The 19,386-nt window shown below is 53.3% G+C and overlaps 2 protein-coding genes and 1 long non-coding RNA gene across 13 annotated transcripts in view; 2 read left to right on the top strand and 1 right to left on the bottom strand.

The window, feature by feature from the left end:
• GARNL3 (GTPase activating Rap/RanGAP domain like 3) overlaps positions 1-2,108 on the top strand; it is a 151,144-nt gene extending 149,036 nt beyond the window's left edge. For all 9 annotated transcript variants that reach the window (XM_086684043.1, XM_086684042.1, XM_086684041.1 and 6 more), the window contains 2 exons: positions 33-159; positions 1,643-2,108. In XM_086684043.1, coding sequence (XP_086540169.1) covers positions 33-159; positions 1,643-1,820 — 305 coding nt within the window. In that variant the 3' untranslated portion in view covers positions 1,821-2,108. The remainder of the gene's footprint in view (positions 1-32; positions 160-1,642) is intronic.
• Positions 2,109-5,240: 3,132 nt separating this feature from the next.
• SLC2A8 (solute carrier family 2 member 8) lies at positions 5,241-13,869 on the top strand. 3 transcript variants are annotated; one of them, XM_025928995.2, is made up of 10 exons: positions 5,241-5,367; positions 5,465-5,627; positions 5,906-6,112; positions 7,504-7,603; positions 9,007-9,206; positions 9,912-10,055; positions 10,155-10,263; positions 10,945-11,118; positions 11,517-11,662; positions 13,251-13,869. In XM_025928995.2, the coding sequence occupies exons 1-10, from the start codon at positions 5,312-5,314 to the stop codon at positions 13,386-13,388; spliced, it is 1,437 nt and encodes a 478-aa protein (XP_025784780.1). In that variant the 5' UTR covers positions 5,241-5,311; the 3' UTR covers positions 13,389-13,869. The 3 variants fall into 3 exon arrangements, with proteins under 3 accessions (XP_025784780.1, XP_025784847.2, XP_086540209.1); XM_025929062.2 differs by lacking the exon at positions 11,517-11,662; XM_086684083.1 differs by lacking the exon at positions 5,465-5,627 and having other exon boundaries at positions 5,262-5,367.
• LOC147575071 (uncharacterized) lies at positions 12,424-19,294 on the bottom strand. The gene is made up of 3 exons (XR_015243083.1): positions 19,058-19,294; positions 13,214-13,332; positions 12,424-12,884 (listed from the first exon to the last, which is right to left on the bottom strand). It is a non-coding gene; the product is annotated as an uncharacterized LOC147575071 (long non-coding RNA).
• Between the last annotated feature and the right edge of the window lie 92 nt (positions 19,295-19,386).

Here is a 19,386-nt window from a genome sequence, read left to right on the forward strand (position 1 = left end):
CCTCTGAACTGTGCTTCTCCCCTGTAATCCAGGCCTTTCTGATGAAGGTGGACCCAAGTCAGAAGGAGCGCCAAAGCCCAAATCAAAAGCCCGGAAGCAATTAGAAGAAAGCCAAGGAGGCCCCAAGCCAGGGACAGCGAGATCAACTAGCAGCGACAGGTATAGGAGGAGGCTGTCCCCAGCTGTCCCTGCTCAGGGTAGTGGCCCTTTCTGCTGACTGATGATGCCAGTAGGCAAATGGTCAGCATCCAGCTCCTCTCTGAGGACCCCCGGCTGGCCCAGGGAGGGACCCACGCAAATGAACATCCTCACAATTCAACAAATAAAAATACATTATGAGAATTTTTATTTTTATTTTATTTTTATTTTTATTTTTTTTGCTCACCAGCTCACCAGAGATTTTTTTAAACCAAAATGCTCAGTGGGAGTGACAGAAAATAGGCCCTCTCCAGTGCTTCTGGTGGGAATAGAAACAGGTACAGCCTTTCTGGATGGCAGTTCTGCATCCCATGTCAATGAACGTTTGTTGAGTCCCACTGATTTGTCCCCTGAGAGCCTCTGTGTCCCTCAAGCAATCCTGTGTGCTCCTGTATAGAAAGTAAGGGGGCACATGTCCAGACTCCATTAATCCATTCAACACACATTCTTAGAGCACCTGACACTGAGCTGGGTGTTAGGGATATGAAGATCACTCTTGGGGGTCCACAGGCCCAGGGAGGGAGGAAGTCCAACAAGAACATTCTAGAAATTACAGCATTCTGGGGTCGCAAGATGATAGAAATCAGGAGTGCCAGCTGCCCCACACCTGGGGCAGGGAGGGTCTCAAACACCAGGAAAGGCTGAGCCAGGTCTCATAGACACAGGAAGCATTAGCCTGGCCAAGAGGGGGCAGCACTCACAGATGCTTTAATCTAACAAACTGAGCCCCTACCTGTGTGACAAGTCCAACTTTCGTGGACCACACCTTCTGGTGCGAAATTGGGGTGGGTGGGTAGGGGTCAAGAGGGCTTCTCTGAGGAAGTAGCATCGAGCCAAGCGTTGACTGAATTAGAAGGAATGAGGGGAACAGCAGGGGCAAAGGCCCTGAGGCAGACACAACATGGCCCGCTCAGTGGCCAAAGTCTTGGCGGGGGGCTTTTATAGGCTAAATGAGTACTTGTTGAATGAACAAACTCACTGAATTTGGTCAAATTGGTTTTGCAGCTATCAAGAGGGGATGGGGGTGGCTTGGGAGGAGGCAGAAGGGTCAGCAGGGCCAGATCCTGTGGTCTGTGGTCCTGTGGGTAGAAGTTTGAGCCTTATCTTCAGGCCATGGGGAGCCCCAGGAGGGTTTTAGGCAGAGAGTGACACTATCCAGATTTGCCCTTTAGAAAGGTAAAAAGCACCTCACAAACACCGTTTATGTGTCACCACTGGCCTTTAAAACTCCCAACAGCCCATGAAGTATGGCTGGCTGACTGCAGACCCCAACCTCTGCGGGGGTGACTCCTGCATGTCCCAGCTTTCCCTGTAAGGGCCGGGGGGAGGGGAGGGAAGGGGAGAGGCAGGCTTATGAGCTCAAAGGAGCAGGAAACTGCCTGACAGAAGAGGCCCCGGTCACTAGTGCTCTCCAGGGATCCTTTATGTGACTTTTCTCTTCCAGGATCACATCGGGCTCCTTGGAAAGTCCGTCTGCTCCAGAAGCCAACACCGAGGGGCGCTACTACTCGACGGGCTCCGAACAGGACCCTCTGGTGGACAGAGAAGGCAGCCCCGTGTGGGGCAGGAGCCCCTTCCAGCTCACAGCTTCCTCGGACGAAGACATTATCGACCTGAAGTGATGGGTCGGGATTGAGTTTGCCATCTTTAATTTTCTTCTGGAGGTTTATACTCTTTAACCAGTTCTGACAGCGTTTCTCGACAAAATGTGGCTTTTAGCCCACCCATGATCTACTGGACCAAACCTTCTGCCCACCTGGCCGGTTTGGGTCTCTCCAATGTCCGGTGCCATCTTTCTTGACCTTTGTTTCTTTCTGTTTGGGAACCATCAGTCCCCTTGTAATAAAGGTGGTAGATTTCATTGAGGTTTTAGATTGAAACTTTGAATAAATCAAAAATGTTCGTTCTTATGTACTGCAACCTTCTCTTATATTTTATATACTTAGATGGAAAAATTATTTTTTCATTATGGTTTTAATTTATGTCACATAATGTGTTTCTTTTATAAAGAAAAGCCATTGCTTTTAAAACCTATTATAAATAAGTTTTCTTTCTGCACCTTTGGCCCCTGTTGCTGTTTCGGGTCACAGTGATTGGCACCAGCTGCGTCCCCACCTATAGACTTTTGAGAAAGGCTGAATGGTTAGTTCTTAGAAGCTCCTGCTTCCTCCTTGTGTCTCACAAAGAATAACAGGGGGAGGAGCTTGTTAAGAGTCTTAAGATGATTTTGTTTGGTTTCGCTGTTGCTCTCAAATCATATAGCCAGGCAACAGTCACTCCTTGTCATCAAAATTACTCTCAGATCCCCTCCTCACGTTTCACGTGAATCAAGTGATCATCCTCCCTCTTGTCCTTACCTGCCTTCTGTGGCCCCCCTCCTCAAAGTGAGAAGAAAATGCAGGCTTGACCAAGAGCAAATGAAACCGTGAAAGCTCAGCCTCTAACCGGGGGGAGATCAAAGGGGGAAACCTAGTTTCACTGACACTGTAAACATTTTCATCTGTATGAAGAAGGTAATTCACCTCCTTGCTTTAGTCTGACAGATCCCATTGTATTAGCTCTCTTCTTGCCTATATCACCCACCAAAAGACACGCGAAGTCATTCTCCCATTAGAGCATCTCTGAGGGTTTTTCCGCAGGCCTTCCCTGGAAGAGCAGAGAGCTGTGTTTGACCTCACCTTGATCTGACAGATTTTACAGAAGTTTGGGTCCTATCTTCTTGTGGGCCTTGCACCCTGTCTGTCTGTTGCACCACAGTGGTCTTTGTGCAAGAAATGGCTCAACATGGTGCACTCAGCGAAGGCTGTGTTTTCCTTCAGCAGATGCCAAGAGGTGAGAATAATGCAGACAGTGCTTTCTGGATATAGCCAGGTTATCTCTCGGGGTACGCGGCTGGCCCATTCTTCATCTTTGTTTTGTTATGCCCTTTTGTACCTCGTGGTCCACTCGTGCTGTCTCTCAACCTCATGAAAAGTTTTGTGAGTTAGGTTTCACTATTATTGCTTGTCAAATGAGTAAACTGAGGCTCAGAAGGGGGCAGTGATATGAAACTGGTGAGTTCTCTGACCCCAGGGCTGTGCTCGCTCCCCCATCCACCATACAGAGTCAGGCTGAGTGCCTTGTGTCCATTGGATCTGGCTGGTGTTTTTCATGTTAAACTAATTTGTAAGCTTTCCGAGCTTGTCTATGTGTTCTTTCTGTCATCTTTTTGCGTGAAGTTTCTTGCTTCTCAGCCGGGAACAGAAAAGCCGAGGGTGATTTAGAACATTCTTCCAAAGAGATTGGCAGCGTCAGAACCGCCCCCAAATTTGCCAGGAGTCACAGATCCAAGGAGCGAATATAGAAAGGGCAAGAAAGAGGTTGAGCCTACAAATCAGATCGATGGGGCTTCGCTTATAAAAGGGGGGGGGGGGGGGTGGGCAGCTGCTCTGGCAGCAATATCTGCTTCCAAAGGCCACGAAGTGAATGCTGCACACGGGAAGGGAGACCACCGACCAGAAGGCAGGAGGAGGTTTGGAGGGGCCTGTGGCTCAGAGGGCTGTGCTAGCTGGGCTCACTGGAGTGTCCTGTCCACGTAAGCCTCTCTGCACACCCCACTGGCTGAGTTACAGAGTACACCGTTTGCCATGGGGTTTCAGGTATTCATCCACTCTGCAAGCACCCAGGGCCCACTCACTGGAGGAGGAGGTCATACCACTGAGGGAGGGAGGGAAGTAAACAGGTGATCGCAAAGCAGTGATAAGAGCTGAGAGAATTTATAACTTGAGCACAAGATGCTGTGGAAGCATAGAGGGCCGGGTGCCTGTCTTCAAAGATAGTACAATCAGGTGGCTGCACTGGGTCAAACAACTTTCATAGTCATACTGACTAGCATTTGAGTGCTTCACGTGTGCTTGGTCTTTTATGTGCATTGCCTCTGCTCAAAACCTTCCCGGAAGGTGGATATTGTCATCCCCACTTACAGATGAGTTAACAGAGGCCCAGAGAGGGATTAGAAGCCAAATCTCTTACTCTCATAGCCCTGGTTCTTGCAAGAATTACACAGCACTGCACCTCAGCTGCCCCATACAGAGTGTGCATTTGCCAGGTACAAATGGCAAGATTCTTCAGAGCCCTGACATCGTACCTCCAGCAGTGACTTGGGTGCGTATGCGAAGAGGTTAGCTGTTAACATCGGCAAGAGACTGGAAGATGGCAGGTGGTAAGATGAAGATTCAAGAGTTAAGATGACCTATGAAGTGAGTGTAACTTAACCGGGAGCCTGGGGCTCACCATTTAAGCCCAGATCAGTCGCATAACCGAGGACCGTGCCCAACACAGGTCCTTAGCACCTGGAGGTCCTAGTGGTTGTTGGCTGGTAGCCGTCAGCAATCTGGGGGCCCCGAGTAGTGACCGGCACAGAGGTGAATTGCAGCGCGCAGGGCCATGCCTCTGCCCCCAGCAGCCCAGCTTCCAAAAGGAAAGAGAGAGGCCCAAGACAGTCGTTTGAAGACATTCCTCCCTGCGGTTTCAGTGGGCTGATCTGGGCCGGGTGCCTCCAACCCAGGCCCCAGGGCAGCGGTTAACGCAGAGCAGGAACTGCAGAGCAGCCCAGGCAGCCTGCTCCCCAGAGTCGGGGCGGGAAGTCGGGTGCGCGACCTACCTGCTCCACCTTCGTCCTGCTGCTAACCTCATTGGTTGAAGCTAGACTAAGAGGCGGCTCCAGGAGAAAATGTAATCCCCGCCTTCCACCTTCATTGGCCAGCTCAGCTTGAGTCAGCTTTCTGATCCCGCCTCTGGGTTCGCACCACACTCCTATTGGATGGTTATAGTCCGGGCCCAGATACAAACTCCGCCCCACCTAAACATTGGCGAGCTAGGTCCTGGGGGCGGTTCCAGTGAGCGACACCAACCGGCTCTTTTCTCCCATTGGTCGGCTTTGATTTGGGGGGGTGGCTCCTAGCGCAGACGCTAACCCCGCCTTGCGTTCCCTTTGGCCGTTCCCATCCCGCCCCTGAGCAGACCCTCCCCGCCCATTGGCCGGCTCTGCTGTGAGAGGCGGGTGCGTGCTGCACTCGCGGGACCCGTGACAGTTCAGGCAACAGAGCTGACCAAGCAGGCGTTGGGTGCAGACATGACGCCGGAGGACCAGGAGGAGACCCAGCCGCTCCTGGGGCCGCCCGGCGGCAGGTGAGCGGGTAGGGGGGCGACTCAGGCCCAGGGAGTGGCCTCGCCCCTTCTGCTGCGCCCAGGCCGGCGCCGCTCACCAACCGCCCTGTCCCCGCAGCGCCCCTCTCAGTCGCCGGGTCTTCCTCGCCGCCTTCGCCGCCGCCCTGGGCCCGCTCACCTTCGGCTTCGCGCTCGGCTACAGCTCCCCCGCCATCCCGAGCCTGCGGCGCGCCGCGGCCCAGGCCCTGCGCCTCGACGACGCCGCCGCCTCCTGGTTCGGGGTGAGGCCTCGGGCTCACCCTCCAGCCCGCCTGGGACCCTCTTCCTCCCGTCTCACGCGCAAGGGGACCCCGCCCTTACCTTGCTTTGAGCGGGCACTGAGACCCTCCTCCGGGTGCGTCCCGGCTCTCCTGCCAGGGCTCACCCTCCCCCGCGGACCGCCAGCCTGGGACCCCCATCCCCTTTTCGCTGAGGCTGCTGCTGGGGCTGGGATTGAGGGCGAGGTTGGGCTGAGGCTCCCTGGCGTCCCCTCTTCATCCTGCGGTCGCCTCGCCCTCAGGCCATCGTGACCCTGGGAGCCGCGGCGGGGGGCGTGCTGGGCGGCTGGCTCGTGGACCGCGCCGGGCGCAAGCTAAGCCTTCTGCTCTGCACCCTGCCCTTCGTGGTCGGCTTTGCAGTCATCACCGCGGCCCAGAACGTGTGGATGCTGCTCGGGGGCCGCCTCCTAACCGGCGTGGCCTGCGGTATTGCCTCGCTCGTAGCTCCGGTGAGTGTCCCCCATCCTCGCGCCTTGGGACAGAAAAGGAGCAGACCTGGGAGCGTGCTTCTCCCTGGCTGCGGCCTCCTGGGTGCCTGGCACGGTTCCCATTACCAGCTTTATCTTCCTTACCCCCGCAACGGGCCTTGGAAGGAGCCGCCGTTATCCTTGTTTACAGATGAAGTGAGCTTCAGAAACTGAAGTCCTTTGTCCAGCCACAACTAGTCAGTGGCAAAGCTACTTATTACTCGAACCCAGGACTGTGCCACTTCACCAGGCCTCTCTCTTGCTCTACAAATAAGATGCCATCTGTGGATGGTCACAGAAGCCTGCAGATCTTAGATCTCCCACTGTCATTCAGACCATTGAATACAGCTTAGGAAAATTCTCTTCTGGTTTGTCCTGGCAGCAAAGGCTGCTGGGCTCTGCTGCTCCCCTTCACTACTCAGGAGCTAGTCCTCCGGCTGCTGTATCTCTCCTCTCCCCATCTCCTGAGCCACCACTGTCCAGGCTGACAGTGCCGGCTCTGCCACTCACTGGGGCCGAGCACCTCTCTGTGCCTCAGTTTCCTCCCCTGTAAAGTGGGGCATTGCCTCATGCACTGGTTGTGGGGACTGACCGAGACTCTGCATGTATAGCCCTGGAAGGCCTTGGACCCTGGCAGCTGAGATTGTAGGGTGACCGGGGAACTGCTGCTGGCCATGGGCTTGATCAACTACCCACACGTCAACCTGGTGACATTAAAAGTAGTGGCTGTGAGTCCTCCCTGGTCATCCCTTTGCACCTGCCACTCCCTTTACCCGCATTTTCTGGGCAGCAGTGGAGTTGGATTTCATGTTTTGGGTTTTGTTACTGGACAAAAACACACCCATCTTAGCCATCGGCATAAGGTAATAGAATAACCTAGAAGTGTGGGTAAGACCTTTCTGGCCCCCGAGCCCAGAGAAAGCAGTAGCAGTCACTAGTAGCAACTGAGGCAGAGTTCTGGTTCCAAGAGCACTGCTCAGAGTGTGGTCCTTGGACCGGCAGCCTGGGTGTCATCTGAAGCAAGTTGAAAGGCAGAATCTTGGGGCCCACCCTAGACCTACTGCATCAGAAGCTGTATTTATTGAGGCTAGTCATGCAATTAAATGAAAGTTTGAAAAACTCTGTGCCACCTCCCCACAAACACATACAGCAGCCACGTATATACCCTTAATCCCCTGTAAAACACCTGCTGCTGATCACTTGGAGACGTGGGGAGGTACGGGGAGGGCTTCGGCGACCTGGGACCTGCAACCAGAGGCCCAGCTGGCTTGGAGCAGCCCCAACTGAGGTTCTCCTCAACTCTGAATAGCTGCGGCTCTTCAGTTTTAAGAACTCTTGGGCACCGAGTAAAGTTTTCTCTCCATTGCCACCAGGTATATATCTCTGAAATCGCCTACCCTGCAGTGCGGGGGCTGCTCGGCTCCTGTGTGCAGCTGATGGTCGTCACAGGCATCCTCCTAGCCTACCTGGCAGGTATGATTTTCATGGTATCTCTTTTGATCCCTGCTAATGGCTGGGTGGCCATTTTGAAGCTGTAGAAACTGAAGTTCATAGAGGTCAAGGGGCTTGCCCAAGGTCACACAGCCAGTGCCCAAGGTGCCAGGGTCCCAGATCACCTGCCTGAGCACGTGGGATGTGTGGGTCTTGTGCCTAACTCCCAGGGAGAGTGGGAGAAGGCGATGTCCTCATCTTCCCAGGGCAGAAGCCCATTCCGAGGATGTGGGGAGGGCTGACTGGTTGGGTCACTGTGCAGTAACAAATTAAGAATTTAAGGGGGTGGGGGGACACCCCAAAAACTCCAGACCAGGAGTTTGGAGGGCCCAAGCCTGTCTCTCAAATACTAGTACTAGATTTGCAGCGTGAAGGAGGAGGGTCCCAAGGAACCCGAGGGTCAGAGCTGGGGTCAACATGAGGAAGCTTCTGGAGGCAGACATGCTTTCGCTAGAACTGTGGTAGAAAGAGGCTTCATACCTGATGGTTCCACATTAGGGGGCACGTTCTGGCTCTGTCACACTGCCCCAGGGAGCCTCGCTTCCCCTGTCTTTAAGTGGAGATAACCCTACCTAGCCCAAGGCTGTTGAGGGACTAAATTAAGCGACACATGAAAAGCAGCAGGCCCCATGAGAACTGTCAAGGGATGGCCTTATACCCAGCGAGGAATGGGGGCTTCAGGAACCTGACTGGCAGTGGCAGGGCCCAGAGCCTGTGCCCTCTGGTTCTTCAGAGTGGACGACATGCTGGTGTGTGGTCATTCATTTTTACCCACTTAGCATCCAGACTCTAATTCAGAGTCCTACCAGCAGTCTGGCTGCTTTTGGGGACCCGCAATGTGCCAAAGCCCCTGCCAAATACAGACATTGACATTTGGGACAGACACGTGGGTGTCAATATGCCTACAGAATTACCTCATCATAACCTGCACTTTGATCAATTTCTGTGAATATTGATCCACTGGTGTTCAGGAAAAAAGTCTCTCCCACTCTGTCCCCCTTCCTCTCTAGAGGAGCCCACTTGCCTGCTTCTTGTGGCCTTCCAGAGTCTGTGCATGCATGACGACTATGCATATTTATTCTCCCACCCCTCCCTTTTAGACAAAACAAGTGCCTCATTCATTTTTGATTGCCACGTAAATATCCACTGAGCAGATGTAGCATAATGCACCCACCAGCTTGTTTACGTAATGTTTCTCAACAGATGGTAACAACAGTATTAGTAACAAACGCAAGCAAGGGTAGTAGCCACACAGAGGTCGTGAGGCCCCCACCCTTTAAGCTGAGTCCCGGGGGTTGGTGAGAGGGCAGGCGCTCCCTGATAAGGTGCAGGCTGGCCCACTCCGCACTGACATCTGAAACCACCACCCCCCTGCCCCCCACCAGGCTGGGTCCTGGAGTGGCGCTGGCTGGCTGTGCTGGGTTGTGTGCCCGCCTCCTTCATGCTGCTGCTCATGTGCTACATGCCCGAGACCCCACGCTTCTTGCTGACCCAGCACAAGCGCCAGGAAGCCATGGCCGCTATGCAGTTCCTGTGGGGCTCTGAGCAGACCTGGGAGGAGCCCCCTGTCGGGGCCGAGCACCAGGTGAGGGGCTGGGATCCAGAGCCAGGGTGGGGAGGAAACAGTGAGGTATGGCCCCTTTGCAGCCAGGGGAGGCTAGCACAGCCTGTCCCCAAGGCTGTACAGACACACACGGGGAGGAGAGGCACAAGCGGTGGCATTGTCCTATGTGTGAGCAAGCAAAGGCCTGCTGGAGCCCCACTACTTGGCTGGGCCTTAGCCTTGATCTTACTGTCCCAGGAAGAGAAAGGCCCAGTGTGTCAGAAGGAAACGCAGGCGCAACCTTGAGGAACTGGATTTTTAAATGGGATACTGGAGGGCAGCGGAGAAGACGGAGTCTCTGCCACTTACCTGCTGTCTGACCTTCCCATCCTTAAGCCTTCCTTTCTTCATCTGTAAGATGGGAGTCCTAGCATGTGCCTGGTGGTGCCAGGAGAGGCACTCGGCACAGGCCCAGGCCTGAGGCTGGTAGGATTCTGGAGCCCCTGGCTATGTGCCCATGTAATCTCTTTGTAGTTCCCCCAGCAAATCAGGAAAGGGCATGGGGAGGTGAGGACCTTACAAATGGAGAGGCTAAAGTGATGCGGAGACCTGTCTTGGACCCGCGGCCCAGGTGATAAGAAGCTGAGCCTCACTCCCTCCACCAGGCTTTAGGACAGGGGCTCAAAGCCAGCAGGCCCCTCGGGAGGGGGTAGGGAGACGCACTGACACCGGCCTCTGTCTGAGCAGGGCTTCCGCCTGGCCCAGCTGAGGCTTCCTAGCATCTACAAGCCCTTCATCATCGGCGTTTCACTCATGGCCTTCCAGCAGCTGTCAGGGATCAATGCTGTCATGTTCTATGCAGAGACCATCTTTGAGGAGGCCAAGTTCAAGGTAAAGAGGCCTCCACCCTGGCCTGCCTCATCCAGATGCTGTGTGGATGGGGCCTAGTCCTGGGGTCTTTGCCTGACCCGCCTCGGCCCATCTCCCCAGGAGAGTAGCCTAGCCTCGGTCATCGTGGGCATCATCCAGGTGCTGTTCACGGCCATGGCGGCCCTCATCATGGACAAAGCTGGGCGGAGGCTGCTCCTGACCTTGTCAGGTGAGGCCCGAGGGCAAGGGCTCGGCCCTTTGAAAATGGGGTGGTGCAGGCCAGGGTCCCCACCACAGACTGGAGGGTCTTTGCCAAGGCCACCACACTGAGACAGGAAAAGGCCAGCCAAGCACCCCTGAGAACAAGGCCGAGATCCATGGGAGCCCTTACTGAGTGCTTGCTCCAGACCAGGCCTGCACTAACAGACCCTTGCAGTGAGCCTCCAAGCAGGCGCCATCAGGGCCCCAGTTTACAATGAGGAAACTGAGGACCCAGCAGGAGAAGTGACTCAGAAGCTGGAGGTCTTTTGGGGCAAGTGACTTCACCCCTCTGAACCTCAGTTTTCCCTGTATGAAATGGGGGCGATGGGCCATTGTGAGGATCCAGAGATGATCTGCACGGGGGTGAAACCCATGCTGCTGTCACAGTTACCACTCCTGCTCCTCGGTCCAGGAAGGCACTGCCACCAGGAGCTTCTTGGAGTTGGCTCCGGTTCGAGGTCCAAGCTGGGGCCGGCCCAGGCTGGGTGCTGCCGATCTGGGCTCCTGGGTCCCGCTCACCACCCTCTCAGAGAAACCCAGGCCGCATCACTGTGGCCACACTGCACTGAGACTCCAACCTGAGTGCCCCGTGCCCGGACCGCGGTCCGCTTCTCCCAGAGCCCTGCGCACTGCCCCCTTCTGCCCGCAGGTGTGATCATGGTGTTCAGCACCAGTGCCTTCGGTGCCTACTTCAAGCTGACCCAGGGCGGCCCCAGCAACTCCTCACACGTGGACCTCTCGACACCCATCTCCATGGAGCCCACCAGTGCCAGCGTGGGGTTGGCCTGGTTGGCAGTGGGCAGCATGTGCCTCTTCATCGCTGGTGAGAGGGGGCCCACGGGGAGGTTGGGCGGGGGGCCTGTGGGGCCATTCCATCACTGCCGGGTTCCTGCGGCTCCCAGCCAGTCCAGGCCTCCCCATCCCACAGGTCCCCCGCCCCTGCGTTTATGGCTCTGACCAAGGCCCCGAGCACTGAGCTAAACCCTTCTCTGCCCCTTTCACTTACTCCCCAAACAGCCCTCCAAGCGGGCCCCGGCATGACCCCATTCTACAGAGAAAAGCCTGGTACTAAGAAGTAGAGGGACTGACCTGAGACATCGCTACAGGAAGGCACAGAGCTGGGGGGCCCTGGCTGGAAACTGCGAGGCTTTGGCCCAGGGGATCTGTGGCCAGCCAAGGGGTCGGCCCTATGGGCTTCTGATGCCTGTCTTGCTCCCACAGGCTTCGCCGTGGGCTGGGGGCCCATCCCCTGGCTCCTCATGTCTGAGATCTTTCCTCTGCACGTCAAGGGCCTGGCCACAGGTGTGTGCGTCCTCACTAACTGGTTCATGGCCTTCCTGGTGACGAAAGAGTTCAGCAGCATCATGGTAAGTGCAGGCCCTGAGGGTCTCCTCCTCACACAGTCAGTGGGGAGCGCTTTTTAGAATTACTCTTACTGCAGAAGACTCAGGGCCAGTGGCTGAGGCCCCACCATCCTGGGACACCGGCCATCTTGGTCAGGGACGAAGGGAAGACAGATGGGCCAGGAAAGGTGTAGAACACAGGCTGTGACCACTCAGGACCTTCAGGCCATTCCGGCAGAAGGAAAGCAGGATACAGTTCCACCATTGGACAGTGGGGACATGGGCCAGGGTCTAGGGCTGTGCGGGAAGAACTCTGGCTTTGGAGTTGACAAGCCTGGGCTCTAACCCCACCTCGGCCACTTCCCACTGTGTGACCTGGGGTGTGCTGCTCACCTTCTCTAAACCAGCTTCCTTGGCTGAAGATGGAGGAGGGTGACAGCACCTTCCCCTCAGGGTTGTGGGAGCGTCAGTTCATTTTAAAACTTTGCTACTTTTGCACAGATGGACTGACACAGCCCTGGACCCTGCCACGGGGCTCCCCAGCTGATAGGGGAGGATGGTTCTGGAGCAGATAGGCCACCTGTCCAGGCATTCATTCCCGTCCGCCTCCCCTCCCCCAGGTCTCCTGGTACATACCATGTCCAGGCCTGTTGGAGGAGCCAGAGACAGCAATGAATGCAGTGGACAGGGTGCCCTGTGGATGGATTGGGGTGGACGGGGTGGATGAGGTTGGGCTGGCAGCGGACAGCAGAAGGAGAACAAACCACTGGGAGGCTGGAGGGGGTGGGGAGGTGGGGGTGGGCAGGCCAGGAGAGGCATGGATGCCTGGGGTTGGCCTGGAGTCTCTGCAGGGCCTGGGTCTCAGGCGGGCTGCACTGGGGAACACATCGGGAAGACCGGAGCAAAGTCTTAGCGGTGGAAATTACTCACTGGGAGCTGTGCGGAGGGACCAGCAACAAAGGAGGGGGGGCGGCGGTAAAGGACCTAACAGTGACCCAGGAGTGTACAGTGTCCCAGAGTTTGGTGGGGGGGGGAAGGGGGGGGCCAGGGGAGCGCTGGGTCACTGGGTCCCAGAGGGAAAGGAGCTGACAAGGGAGGGGCCTCTGGTCCTGGCACCTGGGAGGTCATCAGGTCTGTCCTGGGAGGGTGACCAGGCTCTGAGTGACGGGAAGTGCTCTCTCTTCCTTCCATGCCACTGGGTCCCGAGTGTCCTCCGTGCTCACACTGCCCCAGTGCAGCCTGCTCCCTGTGGCACCAAGAAGAGACTCCTCTGGAGGGCAGGGAACTCGGGGGGTAGGGCCAAAGCACAGTGTAGAGAGCAGGTCTGGGGGCCCTGGAGGCAGACACCAGGGGTGGGAGCCCAGCTGTCGCTTGACAGTGGGGGTCTGACCTTGGGGGAGGCACTGCATGACAGTTTTGCCAGCTTCCCCAGCCACCCGACGTCCACAGCTTGTATGGTGCTCGTTGCAGGTTTCTGGAGGGCAGGGCCAGACCCTCCTCCGCACCCCTGAGCCTGGGTGGGGGGTGGGCGCAGGGGGCCAGGGCCTCAGCTCAGGGTCCATGAGGGCTCCTGACCTGTTGCGTCTACACGAGGCCCTTCCTCTCTTTCCAGGAGGTTCTCAGGCCTTATGGCGCCTTCTGGCTCGCCTCCGCCTTCTGCATCTTCAGTGTCCTTTTCACTCTGTCCTGTGTCCCTGAAACCAAAGGAAAGACTTTGGAGCAAATCACAGCCCATTTTGAGGGGCGATGACAACCCCTTCTCATGAGTGGCTGCCACTCCTAGCAGGGCCGGCTTTGGGCTTCAGAGGAGACGGAATCACCTGTGACTCCAAGCTGGGCCTCAGCCAGAGCCTGGAGCCCCTGCCTGTCCCCAGGGAGGTGGAATGCAGGACCACAGCCCCTTGGAGCCTTGTCCTCCGGGGTCCCTCCTTCCTACCCAGCTCTCTCTGGCCCAGCGAACCATGGGTAAGAGGTTCCCGGCCCCCGGGGTCCAATTCCCACCACCACTCTGCGACTCAGGAGGAGGGAACTCCTTGGAGGGGCTTTGCTGCCCCGTGGTCCATCATCCACAGGCCATCTCCACCTTGCCACAAAAGCAACAGCGGAGGAGGGGGACTCTCGGCTCCTCATTTTCTGGAGGAGATGCTTTTGGGTGGTGACCCCCTCTCACGTGGCTGCATTATCAGGAAGGAACTTTGTTTGCCAAATAAAGATTTGACTCAGAAAATCAGGCCGTGGCCTCTTTGTGTGAAATGCAGTTTGAGAAGGACATTTTCCCATCCCTTCCGTACACCAGGCCTCCCACGAACTGGGCCTCGCCACAAATATCTGTTGATTTACTTCCTCTTGTGGTCAGCTGGGCTCACTCTTGGCACTTGGACATCATTTCTGGCTCCTTCATCCTTGGGTTCAGTCCCCTGGATCATTAGTTATCAAATCTTATTAACAACAACAACAACAACACATCTCTCCTTCTGGTGACTTTAATGGACCCACAAGTCTTTTACAAATTACTTTTATTATCCATTATAAAAGTAATACATGTTTATTGTAGGAAAATTGGAAAACACAGATTTATTTAGCATAATGATTTTTATAGCAGTTAACCATCTGCTAGGCATTGCCCTCAGCACTTTACAAATATTAACTCATTTCTTTGGACAAGTGATACAATAATTATGCATAACTGCACCTTTCCAGATGTAACTTCTTTTAAAAATTTGGTTCTATCCTGGGGCACCTGGGTGGCAAAGACGGTTAAGCCTCCAACTCTCCATTTTGGCTCGGGTCATGATCTTGCAGTTTGTGAGTTCGAGCCCCGCATCGGATTCTCTGCTGTCAGCACAGTAGAGCTGGTGACTCAGTCAGTTGAGTGTCTGACTCTTGGTTTCAGCTCAAGTCATGATCCCAGAGTCATGAAATCCCTGCTTGGGATTCTCTCTCTCTCCTCCTCTCCCCTGCTTGTGCGTTTTCTCTCTCTCTCTCTCTCCTCTCTGTCTCAAAAGGAAAAAAATTAAAAAAAAAAAAAAAAGAATTTGATACTATCCTGAAACTCCTCCTCCCTACATCTATCCTTTCTAGCATCACTACACACAGGTAGGACACCACACTTCCCATTCCGTGATCTGCTTTACTCACCTCCTGGGTTGTACAGCCCCCACATGTGCCCACCTTGACATCTTCTATTAAGCCTTGTAACGAGACTGGGGAGTAGGAGAATGGAAGTGCAGTGGGGTCCAGGGCTGAGCAGTGAGGAGTTTTCTGGAAGATTCTGCAATGGCTGCTCTGATTTCAGTAAAATGTGCTAAGTAATACACAGGAATTTTCAGCCTTAGCAAAATCCAAGTTCCTTGGGGACTTCCAGAAACAAGGTCACATCCACGCACAGTAACTGCATATATACATTCTCATTCTTCGTGCCTGCACAGCAGCCCACCGGGTTGAGAGCCACATTCTGTGGTTCGGCAGGGTATTCCACAAATGTCCATTTAGGCCAGTTGTTGAATAGAGCGGTTCAGGTCTAATACATCTTTTCTTTCTGTCCATTTGTTCTATCATTTATTGAGAGAGAAGTGTGGAAATCTCCACCTGTAAATGTGGATTTCTTTCTCCTTGCAGTTCTCTTGGGTTTTGCTTCATGTGCCTTAGAGATCATCACTGGGTGCACGCCCATCTGGGATTGCTACCTTCTGATTGTTTTGTCCTTTAGTATGAAATGACCTTCTTTATCCCCGGTAATATTCCTCGTTCTGAGGTCTACTTTGTCTGATATCAGTATGACCAATCCAGCCTTCTTTTGATTGGTGCTTTGACAATCATTTTCAATTATATCTTATTATATATTCCTTTTTTGTAGTATCCTACACTTTTCTTTGTGATGGAAATACCTTTGGGGGTTTCCCTGAGGATACGTTATTTTTACTTTTTGTTTTTCATGATTATTAACATTATTTTGAGAGAAAGACAGTGCATGCATGCACAAGTTGGGGAGCGGCAGAGAAAGAGGGAGAGACAATCCCAAGCAGGCTCCCTGCCCAGCACAGAGCCCGACACAGGGCTTGATCCTCATGACCTGAGCTGAAATCAAGAGTCACTCAGTCAACTGAGCCACCCAGGTACCCCCATATTTTCACTCTTAAAAACAGACTTTATTAAGGCATTATTTAGATACCATAAAATTCAACAATTGTAGGTATAAAAATATGACTTAGGAGGAATGTATACAGCTGTGTACCCACCACCACAATCAAGATATAAGACATTTTCATCAGCTCAAAATGTTCCCTTGTGTCCCTCATGTCAGTCTCCTCCCTCTAGTTTTTCTTTTTCTAGAATTTTTAAAAAATGTTTATTTTGAGGGAGAGAGAGAGAGCATGTGTGCGTACATTTGGGGGGAAGGGCAGTGAGAGAGGGAGAGAGAGAATCCCAAGCAGGCTTGCAGGGCACCAGCCCATGGACCATGAGACCATGACCTGAGCTGCAATCAAGAGTTGGACACTTAACCAACGGAGCCACCCAGGCGCCCCTCCTTTTCTAGATTTACAAAAACCCTGTTGTTTGTAGTATTTTGCGCCTGGCTTCTCTGAGCAGAGCACTTTTAAGACTCATCCATGCTGCATGCAGCAGCAGTTCTCTTTTTATTGCTGAGTAGTGTCCCATCGTACATTTGGACTAGTTCCAATTTGGGGCTATCATGAAGAAAGCTTCTGTGAGCACCTGCACACAAGTCCCTGCATGGAGAAGAACTATCGGGTCATATGTAAGTTGGTTTCACGATTGTAAGAAGCTGCCGAACTGTTTTCCAAAGTGGTGGTACCATTTTTGCGTTCCCATCAGCAGCGTCCAAGAGTTCCGGCTGCTCCACATCCTCAACAACACTCGGTATTCACTATTACGAGTAAAACTATTTGTATGTTTTTAACTTTTTGAAAATTGTCTTCTATTCTCTGATTTCCTCTGGAAAGCCTTCTCTTTTATGCCGCTGTTTTATCTCAAGTATCTGGTGAGCTTTGGTTGTCCATATTGAGGAATGAAGTGCTAGGGGGTTTTAATTGCAGTGGCTGGGATGTGTCCCCCACCCTGCACCTGTTCTCAGTTCTGTTATGGCTTTTGACATTTTATACATCTTCACTGTCATTTCAGTGGGAACTCGAGGAAGAAAAAGGGGAAATGCGTTAAGTTCAGTCCACCAGCTTGAAATGAAAGCTTTTTTCTTTTAACGATGATGCAGTGTTTGCCATTGGAGTCACGGTGTGTGGCAAAGAGTGGGTGCTTAAGTATTTGTGAAATTCAACAGATTAAGAGGATTTGTTGTATAAATATGTCAGAACTTAAATCAACCTCATATTGCTCCACATTCAGATTGTTTCCAGTTTTCTGCTTATTGATAACTCTGCTATTACATATAGAGTTAGAGGGAGATGAGAAACAGAGTTGGCAGAGGAGAGAAGGAGATAAAAAAGATGACAATGATAGAGATGAAGACAGAAAATGGAGATGGAGGTGACGTGGAAGAGATGCAAATGATGGTGATAATGGAAGTTAAACTGTGGGCAAGGAAAATGGCATTGTGGCTTCAACTCTATCTTGGTCTCTTTCCTCCATAACCCAGGGTCCAGGAGCCAGTGCAGCATGGTGGGTAAGAGGCAGTGGGCTTAGTTCAAATTCTGGCTCAATTACTCACTGCCTGTGTGACCTGGACAAGTCATTTAACCTAAGCCTCCGCTTATTCATGTGTAAAATGGGCCTACGGATGCTGTTTTCCTCATGGAGTGGTCGTGAAGATGAAAGGAGAGAAGTTTGTAAAGCACCTTGGACCAAGGATGGCACAGAATAAGTACTCAATGGATGTTAGCTGCTGCTGATGGTGAGGCTGTGCAGGCGTGGACGGGAGGCTGTGGTGAAGCAACGCCGGGAGCTGCATGCAAGGGGTGATGCTCAAGGGGTGCCTCAAACGGACATGTGAAATCTTTACACTTTTTTTTATATATTCTATTTCCTACGCTGATTCCTCAGCAACTCCTACCCATACCATCTCTGACTGCTTCCAACATCCACTTACAGGGACCAATGACTGTGGACACACACGCTCTTCAGAGCTTCCCTTAAGACTTCCTTGGGGCCTTCTCATCAGAGCACAAGACGCTTCCGGGACCAGAGCCAGCGCCAGTCTTAAATCTGCCCCAGAAGCCCAGCCCAGCACCATCAGGCACAGGACCATGGAGGGCAGGAAGGGACATCCCTAAAGGACAGGTGTAGCAGCAGAAACTGTGCTTTACCCCTCCCGAGGTAGAAATCTGCACAACCCCCCACACCGACCCCATGACAAATCCCCCTGCCCCCAGAACAACTTCTAGGAGAATCCTCGCTTCTGCATTCTTGAGGCAAGGGATGCCCTGACGCCACCAAGTGGCCATAGACGGGATTGCATCAGTTGAAGAGTGAAGCACTCTGCTTCCCCCCCAGTGGCCCTGGATGGGATCCCAAGACTAAGGCAGGAAGACCACTACCGCCCATTGGCCATTATGGGGTTAGCACCTGCTGGGCCTGGGGGCAATAGGCAGAACAGCACCAAGTGGAAGGGGTCAGGAGCCAAGTGGAAGCTGGAAAAGACAAGGAAAGACATTCTCCCCTAGACCTTCCGGAAGAAACATAGCCCCGCCCACATCTTGATTTTAGCCCAGGGAGATCCATCTTAGATTTCTGGCCTCCACTGGTTGGGAGCCCAAACTTGCAGCACCCCAAGATAGACAAAAGCTTATCTCAGAGATTTGTGGGTGTGGCTTGCCCAATAAGATTCATAGAAGACCCACAAACTTAATTCTTTTGCCAAAAACGCTACCAGCTGTGGCTGAAAGGGGCAGACAGTACAAAATGAAAACAGGCCCGAGAACCCCCAAACTCATTTCTGCTTCCCAGGTAACACATTCCCATCTTCTTAACGTCAAGGTGCCTCAAAACTGAATGAACAGAAAATTGCCTGAGGAACTCCTCAGGCAAGAGGAGAAAACGTCATCAGTGCTCTGAGAAAGTTCATGGAAATATCCTCTGGCATAGCGCGAAAGCCTCCAAAGGATAGAATATTTAGGAATCTCCTCCAGCAATAGTGCTAATGGAACTCTATTAACATTATTCAGGGATTCTGCCCCTGAAATTACTGAAGAAGTAATTTTTTTATACTCTTGATATGATGATAGATTTTTATACTCTTGAGAGTTCCAGGGCACCAACCTGTGGCTGCCCTGTTCACACCGAGGGGCCCTCCTTTCCTTTACTCTTCCCAGACTTTCGGTACTGCTCAAGAGGACCATAAAGGTGGCTGGGATTAGACCCTGAGCTGAATGAAGGCCGCGCTACCAGAAGCCCCCAGGACTCAGTATTCCAAGAACGCCGAACCACGGAGAAAAAACGACCACAAACCAAGCGTCCAGCGCCTGCGCTAGAACCACCGCTCCCAGGATCCTTCGCGGCCAAGTCGCTTCCCATTTCAGGTCCCAGCCGTGGAATTCCGGTGAACCTGAAAGGAACGTGGACCAAGCATGATGGAAGAGAGATTCCGGGAGCAGGAACAAGCGGAGCCTCTCTGGGAAATATGGTTCACAAGGATGTGCGGGTCACAAACCGGGCACCGAGAGCGAAAGATGTTTCGGTGAGGAGCTGGGCCCGGAGACTTCTGGGAAGTGGAGTCCGTTGGGGCGGGGAGGTCCGTACGCATGGCCGGAAGTGACGCTATTCGAACGCGTCCTCTT

This window comes from Puma concolor, chromosome D4 (genome assembly GCF_028749965.1).
Source record: "Puma concolor isolate L17-30 chromosome D4, mPumCon1.1.hap2, whole genome shotgun sequence".
NCBI lineage: Eukaryota > Metazoa > Chordata > Mammalia > Carnivora > Felidae > Puma > Puma concolor.

Excerpts from the sequence above, each read along its gene's own strand:
- SLC2A8 (XM_025928995.2), top strand. The coding sequence starts at position 5,312 with ATGACGCCGGAGGACCAGGAGGAGACCCAGCCGCTCCTGGGGCCGCCC. Across the intron at positions 10,264-10,944 it reads GCTGCTCCTGACCTTGTCAG|GTGTGATCATGGTGTTCAGC; the intron begins GTGAGGCCCGAG and ends TTCTGCCCGCAG. Across the intron at positions 11,663-13,250 it reads AAGAGTTCAGCAGCATCATG|GAGGTTCTCAGGCCTTATGG; the intron begins GTAAGTGCAGGC and ends CTCTCTTTCCAG.